The following is a 21,089-nucleotide window of genomic DNA, read 5'->3' as shown; positions in this document are numbered from 1 at the left end:
AAACGATTTCATTTGAACTATTAAAACGATTTAATTTGTAACATCAACAGATTGATTGCTCTGACTAAGATATAGTATTCAACGTCTCCTGAATTGTAGAACATTCAAAATAGTACAAGCAATCATGTAGTGTTTTCCAAAAGTCGTAGTATAGTGGATCGGACATTGGACCATTTTCCATATGAAATGTTTCAGCAATTTTTAAGTAATTGTTGTTATTCATTTGCTTGTTGTAGCTATTCCATTTCAACTCTGAGGATGATGGATTTCTGTAAAATATTCATTATGTATTTTTTTGTTAGTGTGACAAATTGTTAACTTACCCATTTTTAACAAAATTTGAGACCAGCTCAACCATTTCGCGGTGGATCTTCCACTCCTCCTTGAAGTCATCCCTCCTCTTCAAAGCCTCCCTCGCATTGTACGGCGTGAAGATGTAGCCCAGGTCATCCCCATGAATCGCTCCATAGCTGGCATTCTTCATGGCGTTCTTAAACATGTCGTGCTTGTACATCCCAAACTTTCCATCGAAATCAAATCGATACACAAAAATTGGCGCCGTTTGCCCTCGATCAATAACCTTCTCCAAAAAGTACTCAACTGGAAAGACCATGTCCGCTATGTTTCCCAACTTCTGAAAGAACTCCGACCTATCCCTGGTAATTCCCATATCGGCCGAGTAGTTCGCCATGGCATGCACGATTGCGTCGAGCATGACCGTGAGCGTTTCGTTCTTCCCATTCGGATAGCTCGCAAAGTCAGAGTAGTAGAACTTGACGTAACCCAGGTGCAGTTCAAACTCGGTCAGCGTGTGTCCCACAAGCAGAGGCACGTCCAGGATCGGCTTCCGGACGAGCATCTCGTAGGGCGTCAACGTCATGAAGGGATTCGGATCGGAGCTGCTGTCCGTGGTTGGGACGAACCAGGGGAAGGCGATCGTGTTGAACACGACCGCCAGCCAACGGCTGGTATCGTTGAGGAAGAAGAACTGTTGGAAGTCGCGATTGAGGAGGTCTTCGCGGGTGGGTTCTGGCAAGCCGAGGTATTCGAAGTATTTTTCGACGCGTGGTTCGGGGTCGTGGGAGAACGCCCATGGGGCGAGGAACGAACCGCTGAGAAGGGCAGCTTGCTGGAAGAGTCCTCGGGACTGGTCCGAGTACATGTGGTAGTTGACGGATGCGGCACCGGCACTTTGTCCCATCAGCGTGAGCTTGGACGGATCACCGCCGAAGGACTCGATGTACCGGTTGATCCAGCGAAGCGCAGTTTGTTGGTCTTTCAAGCCGTAGTTGCCGGTTATGTTTAGTTTTGGGTAGTGAAGAAAGCCCAGGACGTCCAAACGGTAGTTGATGCTGACTACGACGATTTCCTGAAATTTGAAGATAGAACAAATTTGCATCAAGATAAGATTAAACCTCTTTTAACAGTCAAAACCCGTTACATGCGTTACAGTAAATTTTCGCAGGCTTGGGAAACCAAACTTCAATTTTTTATAGTGTTTTGGAATCGTCAGAATGTCTACTTTAAGGAAAAAATATGCAAATTAGTGGATTTCAGTGCGGGGCTCGGGGGGGAAGGAGTGAACGAAAAAATATCCGAGCAAAATGCGTTACAGTAAATTTGTAAAATTTATATCTTATGCAAAACATGACCAAAACTAAAAGTTTTCTAGTGCTTCGGAAAGGTCATCACCTGAACTTTATGTTAAAAATATAAAAAGACTATGTTTTCCATAAAGTTTTACTAAAAAAGTTAAGTAAACATTTATTGTTCTATATACTAACATCAGTAAGAGAATAAAAACATGACTTTTCATTAGAAACATAATCATGCGACATATCTAACTTCTCAAAATTTCATGAATAGTCAATCTGCAACAAAATTGAACCGATTCAGCTGGACCGGTTCACCCAACCGTTTCAATAGTTGTACCGGTTGAACATTTCTGGCACAAAATGTATTATGCGACATGTCTAACTCTTTAAAATGGCCTGAAAAGTCATTCTGTAACAAAATTGGATCGATTCAGCTGAACCGGTTCACCCAACCGGTTCAATAGTTGTACCGGTTGAACATTTCTGGCACAAAATGTATCATGCGACATGTCTAACTCTTTCAAATGGCCTGAAAAGTCATTCTGTAACAAAATTGGATCGATTCAGCTGAACCGGTTCACCCAACCGGTTCAATAGTTGTACCGGTTGAACATTTCTGGCACAAAATGTATCAAGCGACATATCTAACTCTTTCAAATTGCCTGAAAAGTCATTCTGTAACAAAATTGAACCGATTCAGCAGAACCGGTTCATCCAACCGGTTCGATAGTTGTACCGGTTGAACATTTCTGGCACAAAATGTATCAAGCGACATATCTAACTCTTTCAAATGGCCTGAAAAGTCATTCTGTAACAAAATTGAACCAATTCAGCTAAACTGGTTCATCCAACCGGTTCGATAGTTGTACCGGTTGAACATTTCTGGCACAAAATGTAGCATGCGACATATCTAACTCTTTCAACCTCTTTCGACCTCCTTTTGCGCGGATTATTTTTCCCTTGAAGAATTCAAAATAACGTGGACCAATTTTAAGCGGTCGGAAGTCTTAACCATTATGGTCATATCTTTTTTGTTCAACGGGGTCCAAAATCGTGGTTTTCACAATCAGTAGCTTCTGTGACCTACGGATACTCTGCATCATATTGGGATGTTCAACTCAACTAAGAACTTTCGGAAGTTACGAATTAAATATCTATTTGTTCAACGGGTGTCTGTACCGGTGTATCACCATCGATATAGCTTCAGGTAGCTTCAGTGAGCCACGACGGACTCTCTGCGATTTTTTAGAATGTACGAGGTCATCCAGAATATCCCGGAAGTTATGGCCTGGATATCTACCTAATCAACGGGGATCTATGTGGCTTTATTAACCATCGGTATAGCTTCAGATAGCTTCAGTAGACCACGATAGACACTCTGCGGCATGTTGGATTGTTTTGTGTAATTCAGGAGCTCGCGGAAGTTACGGCCTGGATATCTACCTAATTAACGTGGGTCTATATGGCTTTATTAACCATCGGTATAGCTTCATGTAGCTTCAGTGAACCATGTTGAATACTCTGTGGCATGTTGGATTGTTTTGAGTCATTCAGGAACTCCCGGAAGACCAGGCCTGAATGTCTACCTGATCAACGGTGGTCTACATGGGTGAATTAACCATCGGTATAGCTTCAGGTATATTTAGTGGACCACGATGGGAATTCTGCGACACGTTGGATTGATTTGGGTCATCCAAAATCTCCAAGATGTCATGGCGAACAATTCAAAATAGCGCGAACTTTTTTAGGCGTTTTTTTTCACGCGAGAAAAAAATTCGCTTAAAAAGAGGTTTGACTGTATAAAACATTTCAGTACCTGTTCCATGAGCAAATCAACCCCAGCGACGTCAAATGAGGCGGATCCGATCGTGAATCCACCTCCGTGAATAAACACCAACACCGGTAGTAGCTTCCTTGTTCCATCTTCCCTGAACTTGATCTCTGGAGAAAAAATGTTCACGAAAAAGCAGTCCTCTTCACCAATTACCACAATAGGGCGGTTCATATCGTCCAGCTGGGCACAAACGCTTCGATACTTGGTGTAGTTCTCCAATCCCTTCGGAGTGTACACAGAGGAATCCTGGAATCGTCCAGCTTCTCCGTATCGCACTCCCAGATATTCACAGTAGGGCACATTGTTGAACGTGGTGTTTAGAACGCCAACTCCGCTGCTGCTGCCTTCCGAGAATTGAACGCTGCATCGCGATAAGGAACTACTCAGAACAATCGTAGACTGAAGTGCAATCAGTAGAACTGATGTTATCAGCATCTTGGAACTCACTGACTGGAATAGTTAGTATTCCTTGGGTGTAGACCATGAATGAGTTATTCAGTGTAGTGATCTGTTTCGTAAACATTGCATCACCATAAATGGGAATAATTGGCTGGTTATGCACGTGCTCCAAAGCACAAAGGTACGACCAATCGATTGAAAAAATCTCTCCATCAATAATCAATCTGAGGGTAAAAAAAATTGTCACGCTCAATGTTGCGTATCATATTTCTCCGAATTCGGCAAAAATCCAAAAAAGGGAAGCTCCCAATCAGACATGAAAAAGAACATCCTCTCAACGCATAATCAGCTATCGCTAAGGGGTGAGAGGAAAATCCTACGGAAATTCATTACTGATGTTTTTCCTGGTGCGTCTCGAAATCACTTCATGCGAGAAAGGAAAATGGTACGAGAATTGAAAAGCTGTTTCCTTTTGATGCTTCCCAGAAGGGTGCGCACAATGTTTACAAAATCGTCGCTCATTTACAACAATTTGCACCAACAAATCGCCAACAAACAACAAGCCATCAAAACTTGATAGTTTTTTCCACCCCTCCAGCAAGTGACAATGTCAGCTCAGATTTTATCACCCAGCTGATGCTCGACTTTTCCAGGAAAGTTTTTCCAGCTCAGAAATTCATTTTTATTGTCCTCCATTAGAAAGGGGGCACCCGAAGGGCCCTCCCAACAGCTGCACTTTTCGTCAACTATTCATACGGAAAAGTGCTCTGCAGAGATAGTTTTTGTTTCTTTCACAGCATTTGCCGGGTGATCGTCTTCAAGGGTACCATTTTCTTTTATTTTGCGCAGGCATTTGGATCAAAAAGTGTCTCTTCTCTTTTTTTTTTTTTTTGTTGCAACACATTTCCAACGTTTGCTTGCCGGTAAAAGTGCACAAGTGAGACACCGAACAGACGTCCTATTCGCCCGGAATGTCATCCGGGATGAAAGCGAAAATGACACACAGACGGACATGCGAGAGAGGGTTCTCTTTTTTTTTGTTTCGTTTCAGCGTGACAGATGAATTGAATTTGTTCTTTTTTGTGAAACTGAGGAGCAATGTCAAACGAGGACTAAACTACTTTTTTTTCCGGAACAAAGGAGAAGAACCAGGAAATTGTAATCGACAGGTCAAATGTACACAAAAAAATTGGGCAAAAATGGATACATTCCTCAAATCATGTTCTTCCTTTGTTGGAAGTTAATACTGGTTTGAACTGCTCTCGTGTTGGATAATGTTGCAGGAGGTTTTGGCAGTGAACTTCATTCTGTTAATGGAGAATGATTGTGAAAATCAAATATTGACTTTTAGCAAAACAAAAAAAAAATTTGTTCATAATTCTATTGTAGTTTGGTTGAGCGTTTAAGCGTTAATTCTGAACTCCCTCAAAATTATATCTGAATATCAGAAGGCAAAAAGTGATATAAAAAATTGCTTCATTAAAAAGTAACAATCAAACTGAGAAGTATTTTCCAAGAAGCATTTTAATCTTTTTCCAGTTTGGTTTTCACAAAATTTGATGTTTTGAATGCAGATCGGAACCAGACATGACAACAGAAGTAAAATAAAACTTTTAATTCTTAAATATTTAGTCTTCTTCTAGATTGGTACTACCTGTCTTGTGAATCATGTTGGTTTTATTATGGTTTCATTACATTTGGAAATTATGAAAGATTTGGTATCCCTTTAAAATTGTGTAAATTTACCACTCAAAATATGTAATTTAACGTTTCCATTAAAATTGAGGTAAAATAACATAAAAAGAGGCATCCTTTAACTATCAAAGGTTTGAAGTGGAATAATGGTTGAATTACTAACTGAATGTTACTGGTTAAAATATATGATTAGTTTTTTTTTATTAAAAAATGTACTGCTTCGCATTAAAACATTATGATATTCTTTTATTTGAAGAACACTGTCTTCAGAAATCAATTCTGGTCCCATACGATTGCAATCCAACCTGCATCGAATCCCATCCTCAATGTGTCTGCTGCCACACTAGTTACTTGTTTGGCTCATGTACAGGATGAAGGTTCTAGACATTTTGAAATTCAAGCAATTTTCCCCGAATTCCAGAAATAGATTTTATTTGTATTTTTTTTTTTATTTAGCCAGAACTTTGCGGGGGCCTTCTCTATGACCAAAAAAACGTTTTTTTAATAGTTCACCGATACAAGACTTAAACTGACAAGTCTCTTAGCCATAACTGGTCATACAAAAATGGTACGTAAATATTCAAAAATCAAAATTGTAGAAATTTTCTGATTTTTTTTTTTTGGGAAAAAGTACAATCATCAATGTTTTAAGAGGAAATTTTCTGAATCATATTTTTTTTTGCGTAAATAGTCAAATAGTCAAATAGTTGAAAGAATAGTGATTTTTGGAAAAAAAATCGAAGTTTCATTCAAAAACAAGTTTGACATTATTTTTTAATGCAAAATTGAATTTGCAATCGAAAAGTACCTTACAGATTTTTTGATAAAAAGCTTCGTTTTCAAGATATAGCCACCGAAAGTTTGATTTTAGCGAAATATTTGCAGTTTGCGAAATATTTGAGGTGACCATTTATTTATTCTCTATGGCTCAAAAGTTGCGGATTTTTGTCCCCTAAAACATATCAAAAAATCTCGAAAATAAAAAAATACGTATTTTGGGAAATTGAGTTTTAGTGAAAGATTAAATTAAAGTAGATTAAAAAATCTGCATTTTTTTTTTCCGTGTGCCTATTTTTTTCTCAAAGGTCCTCAAAAATACCTACAACTTTGCCGAAGACACCAAGTTGATCAGAAAATTCACTCAAAAGTTACAGCTGTTTAAATATTTACATACCATTTTTGTACGGACAGCTGCCAAAATTTTATGGAGACTTGTATGGGTGAACCAATGACACAAAATAGCTTATTTGGTCATAAGGAAGGCCTCCGCAAAGTTTGAGCCAAATAAAAAAATACAAATAAAATCCATTTCCGGTTTTGGTAGAGAATTGCTCAGTCTGAACTATAATTCTGTGTGATTTTCAAAAAACGTTTAAAAATCCTCAATACTGGATTTGGGATCAGGTTATATTTTTTCAACTAATCGAATAAATCTCTTTTATTAAAAAAACATAGTCTTGCAGTAATTTTGACGAAGTGCTCTAAAACATGACTTCACCTCAAATATGCCAACTTCTTGTGCAAAACCATTCCAAACAGAGATCTGTCCAGGTCAGGTAGGTCTACTTACCAAGTCGTGATAGGCACCCCCAACAAAACTTCCCGACAGGCTCATCTCTCCTCATCACAAAGCAGGTCAGTTTCTGCCAGAGAGCTAGGCCGCAACAATACGTTGAAAGTCAGAGTACACGGTCGGTAGGTATCTACTAGCGCACTTCAAAGTAGAAACGGCTAATTGGATCCCCGGTAAAACCCCGAAATGAAATTCGTTTGCCGTTTCGCAAATTTTCACTTTAATTTGTGGCCGGCAGCCGGATAGGAGGGAACGCTGAAGCCAACTCACTTGGTTGGAATACCAAATGTGAACTGTTTCTGTCAGGTACTTTGGTTAATTACCACGTAATTTACAATGCAACGAGCGAAATTTGTGCAAAAAAAAATCGGTTTCTCAACCATTTTCAATGAATAAAATAATATAAATTTTAAGATCAACACTTGAAATAGCTTGAAATGAGAAAAGCTGTAAACAGAAATAATCACTCATCAGATGAATCCAAGCGGATGGTTGATGTTTACTTTTGTACCATTCAATTCAACAATAGAACGACTAGACTGAAGCTAATAAAAAGACAATAATGTTTAAGAATGTCCTGTTTCTGAGTTACAGAAGGCTTTTGATATGTTGACAAAATTGACAAAATTGACAAAATTGACAAAATTGACAAAATTGACAAAATTGACAAAATTGACAAAATTGACAAAATTGACAAAATTGACAAAATTGACAAAATTGACAAAATTGACAAAATTGACAAAATTGACAAAATTGACAAAATTGACAAAATTGACAAAATTGACAAAATTGACAAAATTGGCAAAATTGACAAAATTGACAAAATTGACAAAATTGACAAAATTGACAAAATTGACAAAATTGACAAAATTGACAAAATTGACAAAATTGACAAAATTGACAAAATTGACAAAATTGACAAAATTGACAAAATTGACAAAATTGACCAAATTGACCAAATTGACAAAATTGACAAAATTGACAAAATTGACAAAATTGACAAAATTGACAAAATTGACAAAATTGACAAAATTGACAAAATTGACAAAATTGACAAAATTGACAAAATTGACAAAATTGACAAAATTGACAAAATTGACAAAATTGACAAAATTGACAAAATTGACAAAATTGACAAAATTGACAAAATTGACAAAATTGACAAAATTGACAAAATTGACAAAATTGACAAAATTGACAAAATTGACAAAATTGACAAAATTGACAAAATTGACAAAATTGACAAAATTGACAAAATTGACAAAATTGACAAAATTGACAAAATTGACAAAATTGACAAAATTGACAAAATTGACAAAATTGACAAAATTGACAAAATTGACAAAATTGACAAAATTGACAAAATTGACAAAATTGACAAAATTGACAAAATTGACAAAATTGACAAAATTGACAAAATTGACAAAATTGACAAAATTGACAAAATTGACAAAATTGACAAAATTGACAAAATTGACAAAATTGACAAAATTGACAAAATTGACAAAATTGACAAAATTGACAAAATTGACAAAATTGACAAAATTGACAAAATTGACAAAATTGACAAAATTGACAAAATTGACAAAATTGACAAAATTGACAAAATTGACAAAATTGACAAAATTGACAAAATTGACAAAATTGACAAAATTGACAAAATTGACAAAATTGACAAAATTGACCAAATTGACCAAATTGACAAAATTGACAAAATTGACAAAATTGACAAAATTGACAAAATTGACAAAATTGACAAAATTGACAAAATTGACAAAATTGACAAAATTGACAAAATTGACAAAATTGACAAAATTGACAAAATTGACAAAATTGACAAAATTGACAAAATTGACAAAATTGACAAAATTGACAAAATTGACAAAATTGACAAAATTGACAAAATTGACAAAATTGACAAAATTGACAAAATTGACAAAATTGACAAAATTGACAAAATTGACAAAATTGACAAAATTGACAAAATTGACAAAATTGACAAAATTGACAAAATTGACAAAATTGACAAAATTGACAAAATTGACAAAATTGACAAAATTGACAAAATTGACAAAATTGACAAAATTGACAAAATTGACAAAATTGACAAAATTGACAAAATTGACAAAATTGACAAAATTGACAAAATTGACAAAATTGACAAAATTGACAAAATTGACAAAATTGACAAAATTGACAAAATTGACAAAATTGACAAAATTGACAAAATTGACAAAATTGACAAAATTGACAAAATTGACAAAATTGACAAAATTGACAAAATTGACAAAATTGACAAAATTGACAAAATTGACAAAATTGACAAAATTGACAAAATTGACAAAATTGACAAAATTGACAAAATTGACAAAATTGACAAAATTGACAAAATTGACAAAATTGACAAAATTGACAAAATTGACAAAATTGACAAAATTGACAAAATTGACCAAATTGACCAAATTGACAAAATTGACAAAATTGACAAAATTGACAAAATTGACAAAATTGACAAAATTGACAAAATTGACAAAATTGACAAAATTGACAAAATTGACAAAATTGATAAAATTGACAAAATTGACAAAATTGACAAAATTGACAAAATTGACAAAATTGACAAAATTGACAAAATTGACAAAATTGACAAAATTGACAAAATTGACAAAATTGACAAAATTGACAAAATTGACAAAATTGACAAAATTGACAAAATTGACAAAATTGACAAAATTGACAAAATTGACAAAATTGACAAAATTGACAAAATTGACAAAATTGACAAAATTGACCAAATTGACCAAATTGACAAAATTGACAAAATTGACAAAATTGACAAAATTGACAAAATTGACAAAATTGACAAAATTGACAAAATTGACAAAATTGACAAAATTGACAAAATTGACAAAATTGACAAAATTGACAAAATTGACAAAATTGACAAAATTGACAAAATTGACAAAATTGACAAAATTGACCAAATTGACAAAATTGACAAAATTGACAAAATTGACAAAATTGACAAAATTGACAAAATTGACAAAATTGACAAAATTGACAAAATTGACAAAATTGACAAAATTGACAAAATTGACAAAATTGACAAAATTGACAAAATTGACAAAATTGACAAAATTGACAAAATTGACAAAATTGACAAAATTGACAAAATTGACAAAATTGACAAAATTGACAAAATTGACAAAATTGACAAAATTGACAAAATTGACAAAATTGACAAAATTGACCAAAATTGACAAAATTGACAAAATTGACAAAATTGACAAAATTGACAAAATTGACAAAATTGACAAAATTGACAAAATTGACAAAATTGACAAAATTGACAAAATTGACAAAATTGACAAAATTGACAAAATTGACAAAATTGACAAAATTGACAAAATTGACAAAATTGACAAAATTGACAAAATTGACAAAATTGACAAAATTGACAAAATTGACAAAATTGACAAAATTGACAAAATTGACAAAATTGACAAAATTGACAAAATTGACAAAATTGACAAAATTGACAAAATTGACAAAATTGACAAAATTGACAAAATTGACCAAATTGACAAAATTGACAAAATTGACAAAATTGACAAAATTGACAAAATTGACAAAATTGACAAAATTGACAAAATTGACAAAATTGACAAAATTGACAAAATTGACAAAATTGACAAAATTGACAAAATTGACAAAATTGACCAAATTGACAAAATTGACAAAATTGACAAAATTGACAAAATTGACAAAATTGACAAAATTGACAAAATTGACAAAATTGACAAAATTGACAAAATTGACAAAATTGACAAAATTGACAAAATTGACAAAATTGACAAAATTGACAAAATTGACAAAATTGACAAAATTGACAAAATTGACAAAATTGACAAAATTGACAAAATTGACCAAATTGACAAAATTGACAAAATTGACAAAATTGACAAAATTGACAAAATTGACAAAATTGACAAAATTGACAAAATTGACAAAATTGACAAAATTGACAAAATTGACAAAATTGACAAAATTGACAAAATTGACAAAATTGACAAAATTGACAAAATTGACAAAATTGACAAAATTGACAAAATTGACAAAATTGACAAAATTGACAAAATTGACAAAATTGACAAAATTGACAAAATTGACAAAATTGACAAAATTGACCAAATTGACCAAATTGACAAAATTGACAAAATTGACAAAATTGACAAAATTGACAAAATTGACAAAATTGACCAAATTGACCAAATTGACAAAATTGACAAAATTGACAAAATTGACAAAATTGACAAAATTGACAAAATTGACAAAATTGACAAAATTGACAAAATTGACAAAATTGACAAAATTGACAAAATTGACAAAATTGACCAAATTGACCAAATTGACAAAATTGACAAAATTGACAAAATTGACAAAATTGACAAAATTGACAAAATTGACAAAATTGACAAAATTGACAAAATTGACAAAATTGACAAAATTGACAAAATTGACAAAATTGACAAAATTGACAAAATTGACAAAATTGACCAAATTGACCAAATTGACAAAATTGACAAAATTGACAAAATTGACAAAATTGACAAAATTGACAAAATTGACAAAATTGACAAAATTGACAAAATTGACAAAATTGACAAAATTGACAAAATTGACAAAATTGACAAAATTGACAAAATTGACAAAATTGACAAAATTGACAAAATTGACAAAATTGACAAAATTGACAAAATTGACAAAATTGACAAAATTGACAAAATTGACAAAATTGACAAAATTGACAAAATTGACAAAATTGACCAAATTGACCAAATTGACAAAATTGACAAAATTGACAAAATTGACAAAATTGACAAAATTGACAAAATTGACCAAATTGACCAAATTGACAAAATTGACAAAATTGACAAAATTGACAAAATTGACAAAATTGACAAAATTGACAAAATTGACAAAATTGACAAAATTGACAAAATTGACAAAATTGACAAAATTGACAAAATTGACAAAATTGACAAAATTGACCAAATTGACAAAATTGACAAAATTGACAAAATTGACAAAATTGACAAAATTGACAAAATTGACAAAATTGACAAAATTGACAAAATTGACAAAATTGACAAAATTGACAAAATTGACAAAATTGACAAAATTGACAAAATTGACAAAATTGACAAAATTGACAAAATTGACAAAATTGACAAAATTGACAAAATTGACAAAATTGACAAAATTGACAAAATTGACAAAATTGACCAAATTGACAAAATTGACAAAATTGACAAAATTGACAAAATTGACAAAATTGACAAAATTGACAAAATTGACAAAATTGACAAAATTGACAAAATTGACAAAATTGACAAAATTGACAAAATTGACAAAATTGACAAAATTGACAAAATTGACAAAATTGACAAAATTGACAAAATTGACAAAATTGACAAAATTGACAAAATTGACAAAATTGACAAAATTGACAAAATTGACAAAATTGACAAAATTGACAAAATTGACAAAATTGACAAAATTGACAAAATTGACAAAATTGACAAAATTGACAAAATTGACCAAATTGACCAAATTGACAAAATTGACAAAATTGACAAAATTGACAAAATTGACAAAATTGACAAAATTGACAAAATTGACAAAATTGACAAAATTGACAAAATTGACAAAATTGACAAAATTGATAAAATTGACAAAATTGACAAAATTGACAAAATTGACAAAATTGACAAAATTGACAAAATTGACAAAATTGACAAAATTGACAAAATTGACAAAATTGACAAAATTGACAAAATTGACAAAATTGACAAAATTGACAAAATTGACAAAATTGACAAAATTGACAAAATTGACAAAATTGACAAAATTGACAAAATTGACAAAATTGACAAAATTGACAAAATTGACAAAATTGACAAAATTGACCAAATTGACCAAATTGACAAAATTGACAAAATTGACAAAATTGACAAAATTGACAAAATTGACAAAATTGACAAAATTGACAAAATTGACAAAATTGACAAAATTGACAAAATTGACAAAATTGACAAAATTGACAAAATTGACAAAATTGACAAAATTGACAAAATTGACAAAATTGACAAAATTGACAAAATTGACCAAATTGACCAAATTGACAAAATTGACAAAATTGACAAAATTGACAAAATTGACAAAATTGACAAAATTGACAAAATTGACAAAATTGACAAAATTGACAAAATTGACAAAATTGACAAAATTGACAAAATTGACAAAATTGACAAAATTGACAAAATTGACAAAATTGACAAAATTGACAAAATTGACAAAATTGACAAAATTGACAAAATTGACAAAATTGACAAAATTGACAAAATTGACAAAATTGACAAAATTGACAAAATTGACAAAATTGACAAAATTGACAAAATTGACAAAATTGACAAAATTGACAAAATTGACAAAATTGACAAAATTGACAAAATTGACAAAATTGACAAAATTGACCAAATTGACAAAATTGACAAAATTGACAAAATTGACAAAATTGACAAAATTGACAAAATTGACAAAATTGACAAAATTGACAAAATTGACAAAATTGACAAAATTGACAAAATTGACAAAATTGACAAAATTGACAAAATTGACAAAATTGACAAAATTGACAAAATTGACAAAATTGACAAAATTGACAAAATTGACAAAATTGACAAAATTGACAAAATTGACAAAATTGACAAAATTGACAAAATTGACAAAATTGACAAAATTGACAAAATTGACAAAATTGACAAAATTGACAAAATTGACAAAATTGACAAAATTGACAAAATTGACAAAATTGACAAAATTGACCAAATTGACAAAATTGACAAAATTGACAAAATTGACAAAATTGACAAAATTGACAAAATTGACAAAATTGACAAAATTGACAAAATTGACAAAATTGACAAAATTGACAAAATTGACAAAATTGACAAAATTGACAAAATTGACAAAATTGACAAAATTGACAAAATTGACAAAATTGACAAAATTGACAAAATTGACAAAATTGACAAAATTGACAAAATTGACAAAATTGACCAAATTGACCAAATTGACAAAATTGACAAAATTGACAAAATTGACAAAATTGACAAAATTGACAAAATTGACAAAATTGACAAAATTGACAAAATTGACAAAATTGACAAAATTGATAAAATTGACAAAATTGACAAAATTGACAAAATTGACAAAATTGACAAAATTGACAAAATTGACAAAATTGACAAAATTGACAAAATTGACAAAATTGACAAAATTGACAAAATTGACAAAATTGACAAAATTGACAAAATTGACAAAATTGACAAAATTGACAAAATTGACAAAATTGACAAAATTGACAAAATTGACAAAATTGACAAAATTGACAAAATTGACAAAATTGACAAAATTGACAAAATTGACAAAATTGACAAAATTGACAAAATTGACAAAATTGACAAAATTGACAAAATTGACAAAATTGACAAAATTGACAAAATTGACAAAATTGACAAAATTGACAAAATTGACAAAATTGACAAAATTGACAAAATTGACAAAATTGACAAAATTGACAAAATGACAAAATTGACAAAATTGACAAAATTGACAAAATTGACAAAATTGACAAAATTGACAAAATTGACAAAATTGACAAAATTGACAAAATTGACAAAATTGACAAAATTGACAAAATTGACAAAATTGACAAAATTGACGAAATTGACAAAATTGACAAAATTGACAAAATTGACAAAATTGACAAAATTGACAAAATTGACAAAATTGACAAAATTGACAAAATTGACAAAATTGACAAAATTGACAAAATTGACAAAATTGACAAAATTGACAAAATTGACAAAATTGACAAAATTGACAAAATTGGCGAAATTTACAAAATTCATGGAATTTTTATTTTTTTAATTGAATTTCAAAAGTGTTAGAATCGTTTTATTTTTTTTCCAATTTTTAGCAAGTTTTTATTATTCTTAGATTTATCGTTTCTTTGTCAAAATTTTCCAAAAAGAACAAACCATTCCTTTCTGGCACACGCAGCAGCCAGAATCTGCAGCAGTAGCTTCATTTGCCTTTTTCCCGAAGGAAGATAACCTTCCCGACAAGGGGAATCCTCATTTATTTGATTTCGTGTGCGAACTTTGTCACAGCATCGGTAAATAAAATTGAAAGAGAGATATCCTTTTCGCCTGGCTTGGTATGTTCCAGGCTAAAAAGACAAAAACAATGTTCTTTCGTTTGTTCTCTCATGCAGAATGTGAAGGGGGTGGAGACATCTGCTCTTTTGGGTAAGGTGAGTTAGTGACGATTTAGTATCCCTCTGCAGGACCTCCCCTCCCACCTTCCTCATCGTCAACATTGTGGTCGAAGGACACCAAATTCGGGAGCGTACAAGAACACGAAGAAGCATTCTGGAGATGAAAATTGGCTGTTTTATCTCCGTCAGGAGGGATCTCACCACCACCACCCCCCCCCCAGTTTTCCCTTTTGCCAGACCAGACGATTGCAGCCACCGAAAAATTGTGTGTTTGTTCACATTTTAACGAGATCTTTTCAGAGCTTTGGGTTTTTATCGGCAGAAGCCGAACTTTTGTCGCTTCGGTTTCGAAACTCGTCGAGCTTGAATAAATGTGTTTTGCGTTTTATACTCTTCTTTTCTCTAGTTTTTTTTTGTTTCCTTCAGACGAATCATCACCTGAAAAGTAGACTGATGTGAGAGGGTGGCTCCAAGTTTAACTTCTTTTTCTAATGTCCTCCTTTGAAAAGTTAAACCACCCCAGCTTTTCACCCGTCACAAGTGTGATTTGCAACGAACGAAACGAACCCAAGGTTGACAACGTGCTCTTATCAGATCGGAATCCACGTGTGTGTGAGTTGCAAAGTACGAGCGAATGTATTTACCTTCATTTTGGTTGGTCGTATTTACCGTGTATGTCCTCCAGCCTTTCTTTATTTCCCCCAGTACCCATTTGAAGGCAATGTTTGCGGTTTGGGAAAAAAGGAGATTTCGTGTCGTGTCATTCAAAACCAGAGTTCTAGGTTTACCCCACAGTCAGAGTGAAACATTTAAATGATCTCCTCTTTTCATCAGGGGCTTTTGCTCAAAAACATGCCAGAAAACACTGCTGACAACTGAAATCACAACTCTTACACAAGGAATTCTTTTCCCCCACAGAATGTGCGCTACAAAAGTGCAAGTTTAAATCAAACCATGTAATCAATTTCGAACTTTTTCTCAAATTCCGATTCTCGAATTCAATGTGGTCACTGACCAATGGACCAGCATTGCTGAAGGGGATGGGGGGAGCCTTAAATCGACCCATTTCCTGCATGCCAGAACACAAATGTTGGCACACACGTGTGCACCACCCATACCAATCGGTTCAATGTCTAGTGCAACACGTGTACTTCGCTTTGTAATGGGGAAGCAGCTTGGAGTACTGTGAACTTGCTTACACTGTACAAGTGGATCAGTTTATCTTCATCATCGTCGTCCTTCAGATGGTTCTGGGATATTGCACACATTCTGGGAAGGATATCTATCTGGAAACATGGAATGGATATCGTTCTATCATTGAGACTTTTTTCCAGGAATGTAAGTAATGCAACATGAATGTGGCAAACGATGAATGTAGGTAAAGTTTGGTTGAATCGGAATGTTTCGATTGAAAATTTCAAGCTCATAAATTAACAATCTGAATCTTGGCTCCACATGATAAATAAATGGAAAAGATGCAAAGTAAAAAATGAAGGCAACAATTATCGTGTTGGTTTGAGAAGCTTCATGAATATTAATAATTTAAGATCTTTTCTGCAACATTTATAAAAGTAATGCTATTGAATATTTTTTATAAATAAAATAAAATATTTCAAATCACCAGAAAAAGCTGCAGCATTTGAAATTAGTTTCTTTTTTGTCTAGCGAAAGATTCTTCTTCAAATGTTGGATGGCGAGCTACGGTGCTTAGTCACTGCTGCATATATAATTGCTTGCAAAATTAAGTAGAAAAATTCTCTAATTCACATACAAACATTGCAGAAAACCCTTCTGTCCTTCTTTAAAATGTAAAATTTTACAAAGCCTCATCCCTAACTTACAAAAATTACAACTTTTTGTCTCTGCAAAAGCTTTGGTATTATATGTTCACTAATTTTATTAAAATTATTTCAAATATATTTTGAAATATAAAATGCACAACAATTTACACTTTAAATAATTCATGCTAAGTTTTTGAGCAACTAAAATTTGTAGAGTAAAAAAAATTAAGATTTATATTTTTGTGTGCCTCTTGGACACAAAACTTAAAAACATTTGCAAGTGACCTAAAAAGATGTAATTCATGTTAAAAAATTATTGATGGCAAGGCTTTTCAAAAAATGTCAACTAAATTCACCCTGAGAAACATTTTTAAACTTACAGGTGTTGTGAATGTTCTGGAAACCCGCAAACAACCTAAATAGGATTTTATGGCCTACTTAAAACCTTAAATGTAACTTGGGATCATTTTTTTAAACTGTTTAAATTATTTTTTCATTTAATTATGTTACAAAAATGATTTTTGATATGCATTTTATCTTTGGAAAATATTTCAAAGGCAATATTTCATTCCAGAAATTAAAAACTAAACCTCAAAATTTTTGTTGGCAACCCTGGTTTCTCATTCCATAGAAATAACAGTTTTTTTTTTTCACGGGACGGAATCGACGTAACACCTTATATAATGTGGCCTTCTTAAACCTTGCGGCTTCGTCAACGGTTCCACAGGTGTGTATCGTTCTTTTTGCGACAAGACTCCGCCTCCCGGGTCTCCTAAGTTTGAAGGTATGGCACGGGGAGAGGGCACCGAATACCTATATTTACACTTAGATTCACACGTGCAAAAAATGTCGATATTTCTTGAAACATTCTTCTATTTTTTTTTCAACACATAAATGAGTGTAACTTTTTTTTGTGAATTGTAAAAAATTGTTGTTATTTTAAACAATTTCCCTGGTAATTTTTATTATTTCGAACAAAACGTGCTTCAGGAAAAAATGCCGTAAAAATATAATATGTTGTCCATGATTTGAAAATACGAATAGTTTCAACTGTCATGCAAAAAGATTCGAATTATAAAAATGGACACTTTTTGTGATATTTTAGATTTTTTTCTATACTCAAGAAAAATATTTTTCTTGAAAATAATCTATTCTAATCATTGTCATAATCACATGCTTTTCAATTACTTTTGACAAAATATTAGGGGAAAATAATCTGTTTAAAATCTAACGTCAATAAAAAAAAGGTTTTTTTTTCAGTCCCGGTATAGGAGTCGTCTCCCTGGGTCCTGCCTCGGTGAAGTCGCTGGTAGGCAGTTGGGCTAACAATCAAAAGGTCGTCAGTTCGTATCCCGGGGTGGATGGAAGTTTAGGTGTAAAAAGAGGTTTGCAATTCCCTCAACAATCAAGCCTTCGGACACCTAGTTTCGAGTAGGAATCTCGCAATTGAGAACGCCAAGGCAATAGAGCGAAAAATTTAGATTGTTTTGCCTTCCTCACTGAGGTAAGGCTATAATCCTGCTCTAAAATTGAACTTTTTATTTAAAGCTCGAAAACCCACCATGATGTATACATATCGACTCAGAATCGAAAACTGAACAAATGTCTGTGTGTATGTGTGTGTGTATGTGTGTGTATGTGTGTGTGTATGTGTGTGTGTATGTGACCAATAATGTCACGCAGTTTTCTCAGCACTGGCTGAACCGATTTTTACCAAACCAGTTGCATTCGACTTGGTTTAGGGTCCCATACGGTGCTATTGAATTGTTTGAAGTTTCGATAAGTAGTTCAAAAGTTATGTATAAAAATGTGTTTTCGCATATTTTTGGAAGTTGAATAAATGGCAGTAAACTGAACCAAACATCATCATGATATACATCGTTGAATAGGTAATTGAAAGACCTTTCCAACGAGTCCAAAACATTGAAAATCTGGCAACCCTGTCTCGAGTTCTGACCACTTAAGTGATATTTATGTACTTTTTTGTAGCCGGATCTCACTTAAATGTATGTAAACAATGTCCGGATCCATCATCCGACCCATCGTTGGTTAGGTAATCGAAAGACCTCACCAACGAGTCTAAAACATTGAAGATCTGGCAACCCTGTCTCGAGTTCTGACCACTTTAGTGATATTTATGTACTTTTTTGTAGCCGGATCTCACTTAAATGTATGTAAACAATGTCCGGATCCATCATCCGACCCAGCGGTGGTTAGGTAATCGAAAGACCTTTCCAACGAGTCTAAAACATTGAAGATCTGGCAACCCTGTCTCGAGTTCTGACCACTTTAGTGATATTTATGTACTTTTTTGTAGCCGGATCTCACTTAAATGTATGTACACAATGTCCGCATCCATCATCCAACCCATCGTTGGTTAGGTAATTGAAAGACCTTTCCAACGAGTCTAAAACATTGAAGATCTGGCAACCCTGTCTCGAGTTCTGACCACTTTAGTGATATTTATGTACTTTTTTGTAGCCGGATCTCACTTAAATGTATGTAAACAATGTCCGGATCCATCATCCGACCCAGCGTTGGTTAGGTAATCGAAAGACCTTTCCAACGAGTCTAAAACATTGAAGATCTGGCAACCCTGTCTCGAGTTCTGACCACTTTAGTGATATTTATGTACGTTTTTGTAGCCGGATCTCACTTAAATGTATGTAAACAATGTCCGGATCCATCATCCGACCCAGCGTTGGTTAGGTAATCGAAAGACCTTTCCAACGAGTCTAAAACATTGAAGATCTGGCAACCCTGTCTCGAGTTCTGACCACATTAGTGATATTTATGTGCTTTTTTGTAGCCGGATCTCACATAAATTTATGTAAACAATGTCCGGATCCATCATCCGACCCATCGTTGGTTAGGTAATCGAAAGACCTTTCCAACGAGTCTAAAACATTGAAGATCTGGCAACCCTGTCTCGAGTTCTGACCACTTTAGTGATATTTATGTACTTTTTTGTAGCCGGATCTCACTTAAATGTATGTAAACAATGTCCGGATCCATCATCCGACCCAGCGGTGGTTAGGTAATCGAAAGACCTTTCCAACGAGTCTAAAACATTGCAGATCTGGCAACCCTGTCTCGAGTTCTGACCACTTTAGTGATATTTATGTACTTTTTTGTAGCCGGATCTCACTTAAATGTATGTAAACAACGTCTGGATCCATCATCCGACCCATCGTTAGTTAGGTAATCGAAAGACCTCACCAACGAGTCTAAAACATTGAAGATCTGGCAACCCTGTCTCGAGTTCTGACCACTTTAGTGATATTTATGTACTTTTTTGTAACCGGATCTCACTTTAATGTATGTAGACAATGTCCGGATCCATCATCCGACCCAGCGTTGGTTAGGTAATCGAAAGACCTTTCCAACGAGTCTAAAACATTGAAGATCTGGCAACCCTGTCTCGAGTTCTGACCACTTTAGTGATATTTATGTACTTTTTTGTAACCGGATCTCACTTTAATGTATGTAGACAATGTCCGGATCCATCATCCGACCCAGCGTTGGTTAGGTAATCGAAAGACCTTTCCAACGAGTCTAAAACATTGAAGATCTGGCAACCCTGTCTCGAGTTCTGACCACTTTAGTGATATTTATGTACTTTTTTGTAGCCGGATCTCACTTAAATGTATGTAAACAATGTCCGGATCCATCATCCGACCCAGCGGTGGTTAGGTAATCGAAAGACCTTTCCAACGAGTCTAAAACATTGAAGATCTGGCAACCCTGTCTCGAGTTCTGACCACTTTAGTGATATTTATGTACTTTTTTGTAGCCGGATCTCACTTAAATGTATGTAAACAATGTCCGGATCCGTCATCCGACCCATCGTTGGTTAGATAATCGAAAG

The 21,089-nt window shown here is 33.0% G+C and overlaps 1 protein-coding gene across 1 annotated transcript; it reads right to left on the bottom strand.

Annotated features, from left to right (window-relative positions):
* Positions 1–39: 39 nt before the first annotated feature.
* On the bottom strand, positions 40–7,138 carry LOC6050163 (juvenile hormone esterase). The gene is made up of 4 exons (XM_001866781.2): positions 7,094–7,138; positions 3,412–3,879; positions 324–1,369; positions 40–269 (listed from the first exon to the last, which is right to left on the bottom strand). The coding sequence occupies exons 1-4, from the start codon at positions 7,136–7,138 to the stop codon at positions 65–67; spliced, it is 1,764 nt and encodes a 587-aa protein (XP_001866816.2). The 3' UTR covers positions 40–64.
* Between the last annotated feature and the right edge of the window lie 13,951 nt (positions 7,139–21,089).

The sequence above is a fragment of the Culex quinquefasciatus genome, chromosome 2, assembly GCF_015732765.1.
Source record: "Culex quinquefasciatus strain JHB chromosome 2, VPISU_Cqui_1.0_pri_paternal, whole genome shotgun sequence".
Taxonomy (NCBI): domain Eukaryota; kingdom Metazoa; phylum Arthropoda; class Insecta; order Diptera; family Culicidae; genus Culex; species Culex quinquefasciatus.
Note: the sequence above shows the minus strand (reverse complement) of the source record. Positions and strands in the feature narration are given on the sequence as shown.